The 19,510-nt window shown below is 37.8% G+C and overlaps 1 protein-coding gene across 1 annotated transcript in view; it reads right to left on the bottom strand.

Moving 5' to 3' along the window:
- Camkmt (calmodulin-lysine N-methyltransferase) overlaps positions 1-19,510 on the bottom strand; it is a 374,703-nt gene that overhangs the window by 40,060 nt on the left and 315,133 nt on the right. The window contains exon 7 of the mRNA XM_027934266.2: positions 11,768-11,834. Coding sequence (XP_027790067.1) covers positions 11,768-11,834 — 67 coding nt within the window. The remainder of the gene's footprint in view (positions 1-11,767; positions 11,835-19,510) is intronic.

Below are 19,510 nucleotides of genomic sequence, written 5' to 3'. Positions count from 1 at the left end.
GAATTGCAAAATTAAATCAACCACAGACAGTGGAGAGTTGTAAGTCAGGCTTTCTTTTCTCCTAAGTAAATGGCATCCATAAAAGAAACATGAGAGCAGAGTGAGTAGCCCTGGCTTTAATGAACGGAAAACTGGACAACTGGTTATGAATTTAACCAGACACTCTCAAAGAGAAGCCAAGCCTGGTGGTTCCCAAATGATGTTCGCAGATCGACAGCGTCAGTTACCTGTTCAAGATGCAAAATCTCTGGCTCCACCCACCTCAGTCTCCAGAGCATGCAGCCCAACAACCCATGTCCTAACAAGCTCCACAAATGACACTAATGCTAAAACTTGAGAACTTTTGCTCCACCTCCCCACTCAAGTGTTTCCAGAGGTGGTTCAACCAATAAGAAAAGTTTCTTTTTCTTTTTCTCCTGGTATTAGGGACTGAAACCACGGTGCTCTACCACTGAGCTATGTCCCTGCCCCTTTTAGAATTTTTATTTTTATTTTAAACCTAATTCCAGCTCTGTGGTTTTGTCTGGAATTTAGCTGAAATAAACTCATTTTAGAATTCAAAAGGAAGACACACAGATTTGCTTAATCCAGACCCCTTCATGTTGGTGACCAGTATATTCTGCGTTAGTTAAAAAGAACTAGAAAAGGTTTTGAGATCTTGGAATGAAAGCTACAAATTATTTTACTTATTATTTATTTACTTATTATTTATATTTCAACCTCCAAACATCTCTGATTATATGATTGTGGCAGCTGATTAACTTATGTGTAGCAAAAAAAAAAAAAGGTGACAACAAATGAATCAGCACTTATAACTCTATGCCATTTGATAGAAAATAACAAGTTTTGCATTTTTTAAAAATTTTTTATTGTTGGTTATTCAAAACATTACATAGTTCTTGATATATCATATTTCACCCTTTGATTCAAGTGGGTTATGAGCTACAAGTTTTGCATTTTGCTGTTTTGATTTATTTTTCATGCCTGTGTACTTTCAAGTGAGGTGTATGTTTTTTTTAGTATAGGAATTTCATATTTCTTGCCACTATAACTCAAACTATCACATACAAAATAATGGGGTACAAATTGTTGCAATCTAGAAGTATGGTAGCAGTATAGTGCAAACCACAAAGAGGTGGTTCAACCAATAAGAAAGATTTCTTTTTTTTCCCGTACTAGGGACTGAAACCAAGGGTGTTCTGCCACTGAGCTATGTCTCTGCCCCTTTTAGAATTTTTATTTTGAGACAGAGTCTTGCTAAGTTGCTCAGGCTGACCTCGAACTTGTAATCCTCCTGCCTCAGCCTCTCAAACAATTGATTGGATTACAGGTGTGTGCACCAAGCATGACAGAAGAGTTTTGTTTTTTAAAGAAGCCATTATGTGCCAGATGTGTTGGTGTAAGCCTATAATCTCAGCAACTCAGGAAGCTGAGACAGGATGATTGGAAGTTTGAGGTCAGCCTCAGCAACTTAGTAGGACCCCATTTCAAAATAAAATAAAAAGGGTTGGGGATACAGCTCAGTAATGGAGTGCTTGCCTGGCATGCATGAGGCCCTGGGTTCTATCCCTAATGTGGGGAGGGGTTAGGGGTAAGGACAGGGAGAAGCGAGAAGCTATCATGGGGCTGGGTATGTGGCTTAGTGGTAAAGTGCTTACCTGGCATGCACAGGGCCCTGGGTTTGATTCCCAGCACCACACACACACACACACACAAAAAAAAAAAAAAAAAAAAAGAAAAGAAAACAGAAAAAGAAGCTGTAATGTTAGTGATATTAAAATCTGCAAAGATTGTACAATAAAGAAAACTGAACCAATTTCACTGATGAATATCAATGAAATGAAGCCAAGATATTCCCCTGTTGGGAATGTACAACAGTTCCGCCACTTAGTGAGTCATCATATGACATAGACCCCCCAAAAATAAAGCTTGTCAAAAAAAAAAATATATATAAATGTTCATAGTAGCATATCCATAATAGACTTAAAATGAAAACAACCAAAATGCCCATCAGCTGATGAATGGATAAATAAAATGCTATATTCATACAATGGAATATTATACAGCCATGATAACAAATGACAAACATCCTGATACATGGTGCAATATGAATGAATCATGAAAGTGCTACATTAAGTGACAGAAGCTAAACAGGAAAGACCATATACTGTATGATTTCATTTATGTCAAATGCCCAGAGAAAGCAAACATACACAGAGAGAATATAGATTCATGTTTGCCTAACTCTGAGAGGAAGGAGAGGTGGGACAGGTAGTTGGAAAGTGACTACTAATGGACATGAGGTTTCTTTTAGGGATGGCGAAAATATTCTGAACTTGGTTTGGCGGTTGCACAACTCTTTGAATATACTAATAGCAATTATACTGTATACTTTAAATGAGTAAATTGTATGGTATGTGTATTAATAAAGCTGTTATTAAAAAATTTGAGATCACATATTTTTAAAGCACAGCAGCATATTAAAAGCATTAAGATAGCATTTTTTTTTTTTAGGATTGGCTAATTTCACTTAACATTGTCTTCTCTAATTCCATCCATTTACCTTGCAAATGTCATGATTTTATTCTCTTTTATTGTTGAGTAATATTCCATTGTGTATATATGCCACATTTTTTTTATCCATTCATCTATTGAAGGGCATCTAGGTTGGTTCCATGGTTTAGCTATTGTGAATTGTGCTGCTATAAACACTGATGTGGCTGTGTCCCTGTAGTATGCTGTTTTTAAATCTTCTGGATATAGACGGAGGAGAGGGATACCTGGGTCAAATGATGGTTCCATACCCAATTTTTCAAAGGATCTCCATATTGTTTTCCACATAGACTGCACCAATTTGCAGTCCCACCAGCAGTGTATGAGTGTGCCTTTTCAGTGTATGAGTGGCGACATCCTCGCCAGCACTTATTGTAAATGCTGAATGTTTTCTTTGATATAAGGAGGCTGATTCATAGTGGGATAGAAGAGGGAGCACGGGAGGAATAAACGAACTCTAGATAGGGCAGAGGGTTTGGAGGGGAAGGGAGGGGGCATGGGGTTATTAATGATGGTGGAATGTGATGATCATTATTATCCAAAGTACAGGCATGAAGACATGAATTGATGTGAATATACTATGTATACAACCAGAGTTATGAAAAATTATGCTCTAAAAATGTAATAAGAATTGTATTCCGCTGTCATAAAGAAAAAATAAAAATAAAATAAAATATCAAAAGAATCCCAATGCAGGGGCTGGGATGTGGCTCAAGCGGTAGTGCGCTTGCCTGGCATGCACGGGGCGCTGGGTTCGATCCTCAGCACCACATAAAATGTTGTGTCCACCTGAAAACTAAAAAATAAATATTAAAAAATTCTCTTTCTCTCTCTCTTAAAAAAAAAGAATCCCAATGCAGAATTAAAAAAAAAAATTAAGGCAGCATGACCAAGTGACTAGAAATGTAGGATGTTTTACTTTTAGCAAAGCTTGTTAATGCAGTTTGTCACAGTTATAGGTGAAATAAGAAAATCAATTTGATCATCTCCATAAATGAAAAGATATCTGCTAAATCAGGTTCCATATTTGTTTATGAAAATACCCCAAATAAAAGGAACATATTAAAAAATCCTTAACAAGATAAAAAAAATTCCCATAAATATCTCAACTCAAAAAGTTAACAAATATTTTATTGTGAAGTTTTCGGAGGATTCCCAACAAAGTCCAATTTGAATGTAATCATTGGGACAATTTTATCCATAAAATTATTTTTAAAAAAAGAGGGGAAAAAGAGGCAAAAGATGAGAAATGACAAATCACATCATGCACAGTAGGCAGGTGCGGTACCACTGAGTTACACCCCTACCCTCCATTTATAGACATGTGATTGTTGTTTATTTGGAATATTCAAGAAGATAAACTGACAGAGTGTTAGAAACAGCGAGGGTTCATCAAGCTTACTAAACATTTACTACCCACAACAGTATAGTTTTTGGGGGGTATTTTTGGTCCTACGTTTGAACCCAGGGGCGTTTTACATTGAGCTGCATCCCAGTTCTATTTGAATTCTGAGACAGAGTCTGACTAAATTGCCAGTCTGGCATCAAACTTGTGATCCTGCTCTCTCAGCCTCCTGAGTCACTAGGACTGCAGACGTGCACCACTGTCTGGGCTTTAGTACAGCTTTCTTATATATATGTAAATACAATTTATTTGAAATGTAATGCAAGAAAAAAAATCTATTTATAGGACCAAGAAAAAAGTTAGTTTCCAAAAATAAACCTAATAAAACAGATAAAAATGCTAGTAAAACACCTTTAAAAATTGAATAAAGAGAAAACACCCTGTTATTTATTTATTTTGCTAGATTGCATATTGAACCCAGGTGTTGCTCATGCTACGCAAGTGTTGTGCCACTGAGTGACACCTCCCAACACTTTTTAAAATTTTTATTTTATTTTGAAACAGGGTCACACTAAGTTGCTGAGACTGGTTTTAGGAGGCCTCAGTAGCTTGGATTATAGGCATGTACCATGGCAACTGGCAATACCTTGTTTTTGTATAGCAAGACTGAAAGTTTTAAAAATATCAAGGCTTAGCAAATCAATTTACAGTGAGATTTCAATCACAATGAAAATGGCATACAATAAAAATACTAATAGAATTTTAGAAAATTATGAAAAGAAAGAATAATATCAAAGAATTAGTTTTAACAGATATGAAAATATATTTCAAAATTTCAGTAAATTATACAATTTTGTAAAGCCATAGAAATAAATAATATGGGGCTGTGACTCAGAGGTAGAATGCTCACCCGGCACACATGAGGCACTGGGTTCGCTCCTCAACACCACATTAAAATAAAGATGTTGTGTCTACCTAAAACTAAAAAAAAAAAAAAAAAGGAAATAATATTTACTCCTGAAAATGTGCCCTGTAGATACAGTTGCAAATATGTCATATATGCATAGGTGTCTATCACTGCATTGTTTGTAACAGCAAATTACCACAAAAATAATGTCCATTATTAAGGTAAAAATTATTTAATAAAGGATTATGATGTGGATATTCTCCAAAATTGTTTTTTGTTTGTTTTTGTTCTTAAGATTGCCCCTGAACAGCTAGGCATGTTGGTACACATCAATAATCCCAGCTACTTGGGAGGCTGAGGTAGGAGGATTGGAAATTCAAGGCCAGCTCAGACAACTTAGCAAAATATTATCTCCAAATAAAAATTTAAAAAGGGGCTGAGAATATAGCACAATGGTAGAGCACCCCTGGGTGGGAAAAAAAAAGGATTGTCCCTGGCCATTTTTAAGGGAAGAACTCCATGGAAAGTGCATTTTTATTGGGGCTGGGGTCGTGGCTCAGTGGCAGAGCACTTGCCTAGCATGTTCAAGGCCCTGGGTTTGATCCTTAGCACCATATAAACATAAATACATAAAATAAAGGTACAGTGTCCAACTACAACTAAAAAATAAATGTGTTTTTTTAAAGGTGCATTTTTTATTGATATGAAACTTCTGTGAAATAAAATTCTGGGAAGGGGAAAGATTTTTTTCTCTGAAAAAAATGCAGTAGCCTGACATGCACAGCTGTCTACTAATACAGAACTTGGCCTAATTTTGGTAGTGAGATTTTGACTTTGGTTAAGAGGAGAGATCTGATAGTCCGGAGTCGGTACAATGTTAGCCTAGAAAAAAAGGCCTTAATTTTTAATTTACTGCAGTTTCACAGGGACCCTAAAAATAGTGTCCCCAAATTTAACATCTGGCTCATTTTTAATGCAAAAAGGAGAATGATATCAAAATATCTGAGACTGGGTAACATTCCTATGTGAGTTGGTCTCTTCAGTGCAAACCCTTAAACAGTAAGGACATGAGCCCTTCTATAAACTTGTCAAGCAAATCAACAATGCTGTGTTAGAATAGAAAGTATACATAATGATTTCATTTTCTCATATCCAAGATAGCAACAGCAGGAGACAGGACAGTAGCATCTCTAGAATTCTCAGCAGTTCTCAAGATTCTGTTTCCGTCATTCTAGCAAAACTCACTAACAGGTGTACTTTATCAGGAAATTTCTTTAAGAGAGTCCTCAGCTTCCTTATCTTGGTTACCTTCTACTAACCTTCCTCTTCAACCTGACAAAGAACAGATAAATGCCTACTCACACTGTCAGTTTGTCGACAGTCACTCCACGCGCATGCCTGAGAAGCCAGTCTTGAGTGAAAGTCAGCAATCTGATGTAGAAACTGATGTCTGACTCTCCACAGCTTCACTCTCTACTACTAAAAATTGTTTGCTTCCCTAAGCCTGATGGATCCCCAAATGTGCTCCAAATACAAATTTTAAATGCTTTCAAATACTAGGGATCAAGTGTACTAATTTCTTCAAAGGATACAAAAATGCACTAAATAGAACTCTTGCTTCAAGAAAATGATCTCTTCCCCGCCCCTAGGATGTCAACTCCAGGAAGGCTTGGACTTCTTTGGTCTTGTTCACTGCTAGATCCCCAGCACCTGGAACCCTTCTTGGCAATCAGAACGGGGTCAACAAATTTATCAACGAGTGAACGAACCAATAAACACAGAAACGAAGCCAACAAGCTTTGAACGATTAAGAGAATAGGCCTTGTTAAACTGTTGTGCTATTCTAAGACCAACAGAAGTTAAAGAAGAGATCCGGGGAGGCTGAAATGGTCTCGGAAGGCAGGGGAAGATGGTAGTTGAGCCATCCCATCAGGATTTAGATGGATGAGAGGAGGGGAACAAGACTGAGAAAGACCAGGAAAGACCAAATGTGTTGGGAGGAGTGAGGAGGTTCTAGGGTGTGGACAAGTGTCCCCAGGGTCTATGTGTTACAGGCTTTGTCCCAGGGATGGTGCTATTGGAAAATGGCGCAACCTTCAAGAGTTGGGACCTTTAAGAGGTCACTGGGAGTGTATCTTTGAAAGGAATTGTGGGATCCTGGCCTCTCCCTTCTCTATTTTTTGCTTCCTGGCCATGAGGTGAGCAGTTTGTTCCGCTATGTGCTCTCTGCCAATGCCCCTGGACACATCCACCCGAGACCCAAAGCAACAGGTCCACACGATCTTGGAGTGGGATCTCCAAAACTGTGAGCCAAAATAAATCTTTTCGTTTTCTTTGTAAGTTAATCATCTCAGAAAATTTGTTACAGTGATAGAAGCTAACACAGGAGACCAGGGTGACTGAAGGAGAAGACGGAGGTTGGGGAACAGTGGGGGACAGATGGTGTTTAGTCAGCATTTTTGCTGCTGGGACTAAAGGACACAACCAGCACACTTGTAGAAGAGGAAAAGTTTATTTGAGGGCTCACAGTTTCAGAGGTCTCTGTCCCTATACAGCCAGCTCCATCCTGGTGGAAGAGCAGCTCACAGGATGATCAGGAAGCAGAAAGAGGTCTTCATACCCCAAAGCTACACCCCCAATTCCCACCTCCTCAGCCACACCCTACAACTTCAGTTACCAGTTAATCTCTATCAGAGGATTAGTTCACTGATTGGGTTAAGACTTCCACCATCCAATCATTTCTCCTCTGAACTTTCTTGCATTGTCTCACACTGAACTTCCGGGGGATACCTCACATCCAAACCATAACAGATTGGATGAGCAGATGCAGAAGGCTTGGAAAAAGCAGCCAACTGGATCCCTCTTGGTTGGGATATACATTATAAAAATCATTTTCCACATCCCCAACTTGACCTCTAAAGGAAATTGAGACTCAGAAAAGACATGAATCTCAAACAGCAATAGGGCAATGGGAGCAAGAGGCCAATCCTGGGAGGCCCACATAAAGGTAAAATCTGGAGCTGGGGATATATAGCTCAGTTGGTAGAGTGCTTGCCTCGCATGCACAAGGCCCTGGGTTCAATTCCCAGCACCACCAAAAAAATAAATGAAAAAAAAAATCTGCATTATAAAAGTTTTAAAATAAGTTCCAGAGTTTACTAAAATTGATAGTTTATCAGAGCTTAATAGCAACTTTCACACAAAGATAAATGCCTAAGTAAATCTCACTTTCAACATTGCAGCAAAGTAAATTTAAGAAGGATTTTTAAAAATAATAATGTAATTCAAGGTACATTTAATAGTTTTAAAAAGGAAAAACCAACTTTTCACTAATATTAACCAGAGAATGACGTTGTTTGCTAATTCTGGAAGACCTAGAAACATGTAGACGTCAAAAGCTCCAAATGGTTCTTTGTTAAACAGACAATCATAATTTTGAAGACAGCTTCAGATAAACCCAACAATTGAGATGCTGTAAATATCCTTGCTCTTTCATTAATCTCTAGCTATATTTGGTAGTACAGTTTCCTTTGTTCAAGAACTATTCTCAATAACTCCATATTTAGGTTCCCAAAGACAAGTGCCTTGGACATATTTGCTAAATGAATGGATGGCTGCATGGATGGATAAACAAGTGAACCATCAAATGGTGCACTAAGATCTTTGAGATGTAATGCATAGAATACTCTGTACATCTGCATCCTAGCTCTAGCCAGGGCTATGGCTTCCAGGCTTTCACAAATATGTCTTTTATATTTAGCCATAATCAGACTGGGATTAAAATGGACCAGAGGAAGCAAGCAAGTATGGTATGTAAGAGAAGAGAGTTACTCTGGGCAAGGATGGTAGTATTTAGGAGAGCAGGGTGGACTTACTACAAGGCTAATTAAGCTTATATCAGAGCACCTCACTTGGCAAAGACCCCTTCCCAGGAGCCCTAATAATGTATTCACGTGGTTGAATATTCTTGTAAATTCACCAAAGTAGGTTACATTCAAATCCACCCTTCTAAAAAGGAGCCTTAAATTAAGTTTCAGGCCCTACAACAACCTGGGTCTGCCCCTTCATAAGAGTTAGGAAGAAGTCAGTGGCAGGAGAAACACTGATAGTTACTATGTTGGTCAGCTTTCTATTACTATGACAAAATACCTGAGGTAATAAATTTACAAAGAGGAAAGGTTTATTTTGGCTCAGTTTTGAAGGTTTCAGTTCACAGTCAGCCTGTTGCTTTGGGGGCTATAGAAAGGCAATACATTGTGGTTGGAGCACATGGCAAAGGAAACTGCTCATCTCATGGTGGCCAGAAAGCAAAGAGAGACCAAAAGAGGCTGGGGTCCCAATGCCCACTTCAAGGGCATGTCCCCAATGACCTAACTTCCTTCCGTAAGGCCTCAACATCTGAAGGGTCCACTACCTCCCAATAGTACAGCAGGCTGGTGTCTAAACCTTTAGCATATGGGCCTTTCGGGGGCACTTATCCAAATCATAAGTCACTGAGAACACTCTCTGAGTAGGGGAATGGGAGTGTGGGGTGCCAAATTTCTGGGCTTCCTCTCATTCCTTTCCAAAAACACAGTTTCTTAGGTTCACGGTTCTCATATCATGACTTTCCTTTCGGTTTTTACATTGTCTTCACAAATGAAGTCACAGGAGACATTCAGCTGTTACAAACTTCATGTCAAGCTTTGAAGTGCTTTTTAATAGCAGAAATATTTGGCTCACGTGTGGGCTTTGTAGCTATGGTAAATACCTCTTAGTTATCTGTCGCTACTGTTATTCCACACCTCCAATTTGGAGGAGAAATTCTGCATACGCACTGAGGCACTAAAAAAGAATATTGAACTATATCTTAGCTCTTTTGTGAATGGTTCCCTTTTATTTCTTCTCTCACGGAACTAATACTCTCGTCACATTGTACTGGTTATGGGTGGGAAAGCAGTGGCTAGAAGGGCGAGGTTGATTATTACATTGCTGGTTGGCAGTTTCTTTCAGCTGCTGAGGGTTAAAGGTTAAGTGGTCAAGTAGCTCCTTACTGTAAGATCAAGGCATTCAAGGGCTCACACATCCACCTGTTTTCTGGCACATGCTTTAGTAGACTTTGGATAAAATGCTTGCAGTGGTTAAAAGCGAAGAATCTGGCCACAATTAGCATAAGATTAAGATGGAAAAATAAAAAACAAAACCACTCATCTTAGAGGTTCTTATATGACTATTGATATATAGACATTAGAACACTGTACTTAGAAATAGCATTTTTGAGAACAGAAAAATAGAAACAAAGGCCACATATTCAGCATCTGGGATCTGTCCTGGGCTGAACAAATTTTGCTTCTTTTTGTAACTTAATTATTTTATGAAGAGATGATAGAAAATACTATTGTATTGCATAAACACTTGACATTTTTGTTCCTTAAAATGCAGCATTTTAGAAGTCTAGATATGTTTATTAATTAGTGATTATTAACACCCAGTAAACAACATTGTGTCTTGTAAAAACACAATCTCTCTTCACAGCATGAAGCTGAAATCTATTATTCCCTGATTCCATATGCTGAAATACACTCAAATGATCACAAATGACCTTAAGCATTAAATAAATGTAAATGAGGACGACATAGAAAATGCACTTTTGATTGATAACTAAAAGACCAGGTTGAAAATCATGTCCCAAAATGAAGTCCTCTTCAGAAGGGTATGACAATCTTCCTGTGGAGAAAGACTGTCCTAAAAATTAGGAACACACCGGTAATGGCAGACTCTCTTTCTCTGAACCTGCCTGAGGTTTGTGGAAAACAGATTTGTTTGTTCAATTTTCTAAGAAATGTAGTGCATACTGCCCCCTGTGCCGATGGCCTACTCAGAACATTCTAATGCAGGATTTGAAACTATATCTAAAGACACTTTGTTGCACTTACCAAATACAAAAGAAAAAAATTATTATCATTACATAACCTCATACCAATCTGTCCACCACTTTGGTTTTTAAGTATTGGAGCTGTTCATTCAACTTTTTTCTTGTTATTTTTCAATTTGGGCATTTGAGGTGGGGAGTATCCTCAGCAAAAGGAAAACTTAAAATGATTAAGAGTAAAAACAAAATAATTAAGAATGGAATTGCTCTTCTAATAAAGTAAATATTTAAATGCATAAAGGAAAAACGCACTAATATAGTTACCTCATATGAAAACTACTAAATGCTTACTCATTGCTTCTAGGTCCATTCCAATAGGGCTAGAATTAAATGTAACATCACAGAACACAGCATTGTTCTGGTCGAGGGCAAGCATTTCTCTTAGTTTGCAAAAGAATTAATAGACTCTAAAAGGCAATGAAGACCTAGACTACTTTAATATCACAAAATAGAGCAAGGTTTCTCAACCTCAGCCCTGCTGATGTCTTAGGCCAGATACTTCTTTGTCGGGAGGACTGCTCTGTGCACAGAAGATGTTCAGTGATAATAATCCTGGTCTCTCCCCAGCAGATGCCAGAAGCAGCAGTCTCTCTCCTGCCCCAAGTCATGGCAAAATGTCTCCAGAGAATATCAAAATCTCCCAGGGAACAAAATTGGTCCCAGGATGAAAAGCACTGAAATAGAGCCACTTAAGAATGTCCCAGGCTGAGCTTCTCCAAATTCATATTGTATCATCTCAACCCAATGTTTAATATACTTATCTTCAGTTTTCTCATCTATTAGTTGGGTATAATGAGTGTTTGCCTTCTTCATAGGGTTCTCATGGGATAATGCTTGTAAAGTGCTTAGAACAGTGCCTGACACATGGTAAGTACTCCATAAAGGTTAGCTCTTATTATTTGAAATAATCATCCACAATATCAAGTAAAGCAGTTTCAGTCACAGGTGCATTACTTCTTTTTTTTCTTTTTTATTTGTTATATATATATATATATGACAGTAGGGTATATTTTGACAAGCTGGAGTGTTTTAATATAGAAATGTGCCTTACCTGCTTGAAATGTTCTGAGTCTTGAACATACCAGCCTTCTGATTCCTTGTGATGATGTCTCTCACATCTGTAGGACAGTTAAGGAAACTTGTGCAGTGGTTTTCAACCGACTGGGAAATAAAGCCCACAGCACCTTCTTATCACGATGGGAATAGCACGATGAAGAGACGAGGCAGAGCGCACAGGGTAGCCCTGATGTACTTACTTACCACACACAAGATCTTTTAATTCCTGGGCTGCAGTTTTGTCACCTGTGAAATGTATATCCTGGGAGCATCATAGCAAGGCCCAGAACAGAGAGGCTAGTGGAGAGTGACTGCCGCATAGGTGCCATGCCCTGCTTGATTTTTAAAGGTGAGTGACTTTAGGTTAGTGGGGAGGGCAATGCCAGCCTTCTGACACTTTCCAACTTGAAGTATTTCCAGTCTCTGAAACACTTGCAGGGGGAGTGGGGATGAGCGACTGGGAGAGTCTTGGGAAGAAATGAGAAGAAGGGGAGAAAGGTTCGGAGCATCTTTGAGAGCATTTTGAAAGGAAATTAATTACTACAGAAGAAAGTCGATCTAACTCTGGCCATTGGCCATCTACGGTGTGGAAGGACTTGTACAAAACAGCCATGTTTATTGAAGAGTGTGTTGAGGAGCTGATTCATCACCTCAAACAGAGCCACCTCTCTGAGGGTCCAACAGGAAAAGCTGGACTTCAGATCAACTGACTTTGCCTCCACTTCTGGGCACTATAAATCTTACAACTGCTGCTCTCCCTGTCTTTGCTCCGGCCCCCGGGCATATCGGAAGCTCATTAAGTCCTTACAGAAGTGCTCCTGGGGCATGTATTTTCTGGACTGATTTTATGTTCGCCATGTTTTCCCAGCTTTCTAATTTTCAAGTGTCCTCGCTTTCTCATTTATTTTATAGAGTATATTCCATATGTTTCCATAAGAAGCCTCAAAGCCCCTCTTTTAGAATGAGGCAGGTCTAAATAAACAAGAAATAAAAATAATTCCAGTGAAGGCTGCAAGCTAAACTAAATTGGGCCCATGGGGAGGACACCAAGCAGACAAGTGACGTTCCCCTATTGCTCAGAAAAAGATTTCCTGAATGCTCGAAGCAAGCATTGGCCAAGATCTCCCTGCAAGAACAGAGCCCCAGGACTTTTTAACCCAAATCTCTGCTTGAACCACCAGGCACACCCATTTCTTCTTGGAGTGAATGAGCAGGTACTGTGATAGCTTTCTTCCCCAGGAGTGGGTAGGAAAAATCAATTAGGTCTCCTAATGAAGGGCTTTGTTGAGGGTTACAAAAGTGCCATAATGCAGACTTTTTTTTCTTTCCTGGGTGAACTTTGCTGTATGCAAATTAAATACCGTTAAATTACATTCATTAAAAAAATAAAGGAGACTAATTTGCCTACTTGTTTTGATTAACTAAAATGACACATAGGCCTACAGCTCTGTCTATTTTGGGAAGAAAGTATTTCAGGAAAGTCTTCTAAATGAAATGTCTTGCTGGAAAGGACAGCTGACATCTTTATTCTGAGAAGAACAAAATTAGTAAAGAGTCAACTGACAACTGTTTTTTTTTTAAGTTCCCCCACACTCTGGCCACACCCTCCTCAGCGTTTCCATGGCATCCAACCACATGCCATAATGTGCCTGGTACACCTGTAGCGGCATATGAGTACATGACTAATCTATCAAGCAAAACATATTATTTTGTTAGTGGAGGTAATACTTTTTATAAAATAGTCACAGGGAAGTTAAATTATATAACTCAGAAAACCTATTAATAAATTTTTAGTAAACATCTTAACACTATATACTTTTATACAATTTATAAACCTGTGACTGCAGGTGGTCAGGCTGAAGCAAGCATATGTATTTATATGCTAGAAGCGATTTTTTTAATGAAAAAAATTCACAGCAGTATTTAGGTTGCTTTATTTTTAGAACTGGGCAGGAAATCTATTTTGTGGTTTAGGAGGTGTGTTTTTTTAATATTAAAATAAGCCCCAAGAGAAAAAAAAATGGCAATAGTATTTTGAAATATTACCTTAAGAGATAAATTCTAACATTCTGCTACTCCCCACCCTTTATTTTAGGTCAGATTTTGATGGCTCTTCCGGATGGCACTGTGTCCAATAATAGATTTTATCATCCCTCTGTGTCACCTCAGGGTAATAAAGGGAATCCAATCAAATCGAGTCAATATGGCCAGGATAGTGTTCAACACAACGAACCAAATCATGTTCTTGGAACGGCACCCACCTTCCAGAAGACTCCAGTGGGAGGGGCTGGTGCAAAGAAAGCCTTAATGTGATTTCTGATTAAGTGGATACAGAGCAATCACCTCAGTCCCCTTGTCTGGGCAACTGAACTTCCAGAGCTGCGGGACGTGTGCTCATGTCAGAGGAAACCAGACTTCTCTCTCTTGATTTTCTTCTCAAAGCACAGTTTAGCAGTGGGGCTCCATTTAAGTTTTGTTTCAATTGATTTTTAGTCTTAAAACATGTATTTGCATTTAATAGCAAATACATATAAAATAAAAGAGTTATTTAAGCAAATTCTATATGTATGATATATTTATATCATATATGTGTGTGTATATATATGTATGTGTGTGTGTATGTGTGTAGTACTGTGAAAATATTAGCCTCTCCCTGTAATTAGTGGTTATTGTATGTATTAGTGTGTACATATATTTTTAGAGTTGGCATTATTCTTTAAGAAAGCAAATATTCCAAAAATAATAACACTGTGATTCGCAAAGTATTACTTTCTTGTTTTTTTTTTTTTTCCCAAGGAAGGGACATGAAAGGGTAAAAAATGATGAGATCATAATGTAAATCCTATTAATTTTGATCTTTAAATATTTTTTTAAATGTCCAATGTGGCAATATTTGCTGACTTAAGGCTGCAAACTATTATCTTTTCTTTCTATCTTTTGTGTGTGTGTGTGTGTGTGTGTGTGTGTGTGGTACTGGGGATTGATTAAACCAACTTATGATCTTCCTGCTTCAGTTTCCCAAATCGCTGGGATCACAGTGTGCACCATGGGTTCCAGCTCTGCAAACTATTCTTTTTTTGGCTCAGGGATGCTTAACCACTGAGCAACATCCCCAGCCCTTTTTATTTTTTATTTTGAGACAGGGACATGCCAAGTTGTTGAGGTTGGCCTCAAACTTTTAATATTCCTGCCTCAGCCTCCTGAGTTGCTGGGATTAAGGGTATGTATGCCACCATGCCCAGCACTATAGTATTATATATCCTTAGATCCTTTATTGATAATTTGTGTGTGAGTGTGTGTGTGTATGTGCGCGCGCCCGCTGGGGATCAAACACATGGCCTCATGCATACTAGGCAAGAACACTACCACTAAACTGTATCCCCCATCCTGCACACTGTTCTTAAACATACTTATTACTCCAGTGAATTGAGAGAATGACTATATGTTTACACATGAGAGGCCTTTTTTTCCAAGGTACTGAGGAAACTCATTGACACCTAATCGCTCTTGTTTTTGGTGAAATAGAATGATTTACTGGGGAAAACAAAGCCTCAAAGTGAAATAAACCTATCTTCTAGTGCTGGTTTTGATACTCAGTGGCTGTGTGACCTTGGGTAAATCAACCTCTCTGCACTCTGTCTCTAAAAACAGAAACAATGATACCTATTTTATAGACCTAATGGGGTGTGCCATATGATAAGCACATAGTAGGTGCCTAATTAATGTCAATTCATAGTCTTTTAAAAAATAATTCAGGCAAAAGTTTGGTAAGATGAAGAGACTAGTGATAGTAACTAAAATGTAGTTTGGAAGTTAAGCTTCATTTTTTGTTCCTATTGCTCAGAACTAATTATGTGAACATTTATGTTGTGGTATTGAAATAAATGGAAGGAATCAAAGAACTTCTGTCCTGTAGTTTTTTTGGTGTCTTTCATATGTATAAATATGCTCTAGCTATGGCAAAATCTGTGTCCTACATGGATAGAAACTAGCTCTATCTTGACTACTATCTCTAGCTATATCTTTAGCACCTGAAAGGGCATGCAATTAATACTAGATGAATTATTTTTAATATAATTTTAAAAGATATTTGTGGAACTCCTACCAAGGTAAGGCATGTAGAGCTTACTTATGAAGCATCTAGTAGATAGAAGTACAACTGGAGTCAAAAGGGCCTTGACCCAGATAATGGCCTGGGATTTCCAAGTTCTCCAGCACAGGCTGCACATTCTATATGAAGCTTTGCTTGTTGATTACAAGTCAGAGATCCTGTTAAATAAAATAACAGTAAGCCAGGAATATTTCCTTTAGAAAGCAAAGATTTACCTGTTGTTGAAGAATTCTGAGCTCAAATTATGATGTAGACTGATGCATACCATGGAGATTATATGCTTGGGTCAAGAGCACAGAGAAATGCGTAGCCAAATATTGGAATATTCTGCAGATAACATGCTAGATTTTAATAAGAATGTTGCACTGGGTGAGTTAGTGACTGCAGCCAGAGAGGGCTGCTCATCTCTAGGTGTTCTACTTTTATTCATTATGAGTTGTTAAAGGCTTAGCACCAATAATAACTCAGCATCCTATTTCTCTATTCTTATGTCACTGTCATCACCAGCCACAGACCTTACTGGGTAGTCTTACATGTGGGTACCTGTAAATTTCTTTCTTTACTGCACTAAAGGGGAAGTGCCAAAGAAAAAGGAATGCATTTCACATTGTTTTAGGATACATTCTTCTCTTGGGGTACAGGTACAATGAAATCTGTAGGGAGGCAGCTCTTGAGTAGGTAGCTCTGGGCTAAACCTAGGGACAAAGTTTTAAGGACCAAGAAGAACCTCAGGGAAACCGACCCGTGAGTCCAAGTAAATATGTGAAACTTAGAAAATTCATTTTATTTCAAGTCCTAATCTATTTTCAGATATCTCTGTTTAATAAACCTCAGATCAACACCTAGCTTTCCAGGGTCAGATAGAGAGTTCTAGAAGATGTAGCCAATCCATTTGATACATTTTAGGAAGACAATAAATAACCTTACAACTGGTTGACATGCTTCTGTGATATAAAGATTCAAGACTAACCATTCATTGCCTCACACATTACAAATAGCAATAATAAGATTAAAGAGAAATAATAGAAAATTCTATTTTTTTTTTTCATTAAAAAACGGTAAAAATCAGAATCTTGGAAGCTTAAGAGACTCGGAAGTAAGATTCAGTTGAATTCATTAAATTTAGAAGCCAAGAACAACAAAAATAATTTTTAAAATGATGAGAATAACATACAGGCCAATACTCAGATGTGATGTGTGATTGCCAGGTCGATTTTCAATTACATTTCACTGATGTATTCATTTGTTTCTTAATGTGCTCATCTTGCCCATTAAGAATAATTAGCAGCTTTGCTTAGAGATTTTCTGGCTTCTGGCAATGTCCCCCCCCCCTTTTCTGTTGACATCCACTTTTACTTTTTAGAAAGTAATTTTTTGGATAATATCCTACAACTGCTGTATAATTTAGGCTTCCTAAAATTTTAAAGGAAAGATGTAAACAGTAATTTTTAAATGAGTTTGTTTCTATCTATATGCATCAATAGTATGTGATTCAGTGAATTAGTTATTCTTACAGAAAGTGGGCACACAAATGGTGGGGGGGATTCACTAATATTAACCTCACTCAGTAAAACAGATTACGACGGATGCCCATTGTCGGCTCTGTTAGCAAATCAAGAACAACATTAGTATTAAAAGCAGGAAAAACACATTGCCAATTTTAAGGCTTTATGCATGCTTTTTTCTGTTAATTAAAAAAATTAGATCTAGTTACAACAGAAAAAGGCACACAAACATAGAACAACTGCATGAAAAAACTGAATTCTATCAGGAAAGTCCTAAGAGATGAAATAAAACACACGACCAGTTTTGGTCTGCATCCTGAAAGGACCTACTTTATCTACATTGTAAAGTTCTTCCCCTCCTGCCCTTTGGCACCCCGCTATATTAAACCCATTGTAAAACCCAGCACAATAAAGCACTCTCAGGGCTGAGCTTCTGAGGACCAAATGTTAAAAATCCATTTTCTTGGGAGGGGGCTGTACCAATCATTTCTTTGAAAGGCCGGCAGAGTGAATGCAGAATCTGAGATTTCCTCTCTGATTTCAAGAGCTGGCATGGCATCTTTGCTGTTTAAAGCAAAGGTGCGGTAATTAATGACATTAGCATTGCTTCCCTTCTCTGGAAGCTCTGTAGTTTAGCTCAATAATAATTTTAGTACAATTAAAATTACATACTAACTGCAGATGCTTCCCATAGTTTGATAAAAGTTCTAATTGGTTTCTGATGCTTTTTAAATAAGACACCTGCTGACTTGAGGGGAAAAAAGAAAAAAAAATCTCAGGTTACTGGGCACAATCTGAAAGTTTCTGTGGCTAAAATAATCTATTCATGTTCAATATTCCTGCTTTTCTCTCCCTGCAAAAAAAAAAAAAAAATCCTTTGGGGCTGAACTGGCATACCTGAGCTTCCTCTTGCTCTCTGTGTTCTCTGACAGAAGGAGGAGGAGCAGAGTGAAATGATACATGCACAGAATAACTCAGAATAAAGCAGAATGAATGAAACAACATCAGCTCATCTTCAGGAATATTTTGAAAAACTTGCGACAGTCTCAAGATTATGATTAAAATCCTGCATTTTAAAAAAGGAAGCACCTTTTGTGATCTCTTTCCCTTGTGTGAAAGGCCAAGATTGTGATTGGCTGTTTTTCCTTCCTGAATTTTTTTTTAGGTCTGTCAGGCAATTAGCTGGGTGGGGCTCTGTAGAGCACACAAGTGCCACTGAACAATATTAGCTACTGTGCTTCTTGTTCCTCCTTCCTCCTCCGCGAGCAGCCTGATGGAGCTGCAGCAAATTTTATTTAAAAAAAAAAATTATAGAACGGAAGTAGAAAAGGAGAATCAAAAATAGGTTTTATGTAAGATGCGGCAAAAAATCCCAAGTTGCGTTGGCATTTTAGGGGCCTACAATTCAAATAAGTAGGCTGCTTCCCTCATCATGTAATGTAAGGCACACCAAAAAAAAAAAAAAAAAAAAACAAGAGAGAGAGAGAGGAAGAAAGAAATCAAAGCAAACATCTTCCACTTTTCCTCTCAATTTCTAACGGCTGTTAACTGCCCCTGAGCAAATCAGCTTGACTGCTAAAGTAGCCACAAATTATGCTTGCTTTCTTAGTTAAAGTACAGTTCAATTTTCATGAACTCTGTGTACATATTAGTAAAGCATAATCTAATATAATGGGGTTTGAACTGTAATAGCATAGTAGAAAAAAAGGGAGATAGCTTTTATAATCCTAAATAAAAGGAAATAATGGAGAACTGATAGCTGTTTCCAGTGGGGATATAGGTAACTCCTTGGCAATTAGAATAGGTACGATATTACCTGGTATGTATAATAACAATTGCAGAAGTGGTAATAACAAGCCTGATGCTGGAAGTTAATATTTGCAAGCAATACCCATTAAATAAATATTACATAACTTATTTAATGCTGGCAAGTCTTAATGAAAATAAAAGAGCAAGAAGTGTGCTTGAACATGATTGTGAAATAAATTTTCTTACTGCCTTGAGAGGCTCACAAACACAGGATCTTTTAATGAGAAGGGTCTATAAAAATCTATCTGAAGGAAAAAAAAAACCCATGTAGTCCTATGCGACGAATTCATATATTTCTACTTTTTCTTAATTA

The sequence above is a fragment of the Marmota flaviventris genome, chromosome 14 (genome assembly GCF_047511675.1).
Source record: "Marmota flaviventris isolate mMarFla1 chromosome 14, mMarFla1.hap1, whole genome shotgun sequence".
In the NCBI taxonomy this organism is placed as follows: domain Eukaryota; kingdom Metazoa; phylum Chordata; class Mammalia; order Rodentia; family Sciuridae; genus Marmota; species Marmota flaviventris.
Note: the sequence above shows the minus strand (reverse complement) of the source record. Positions and strands in the feature narration are given on the sequence as shown.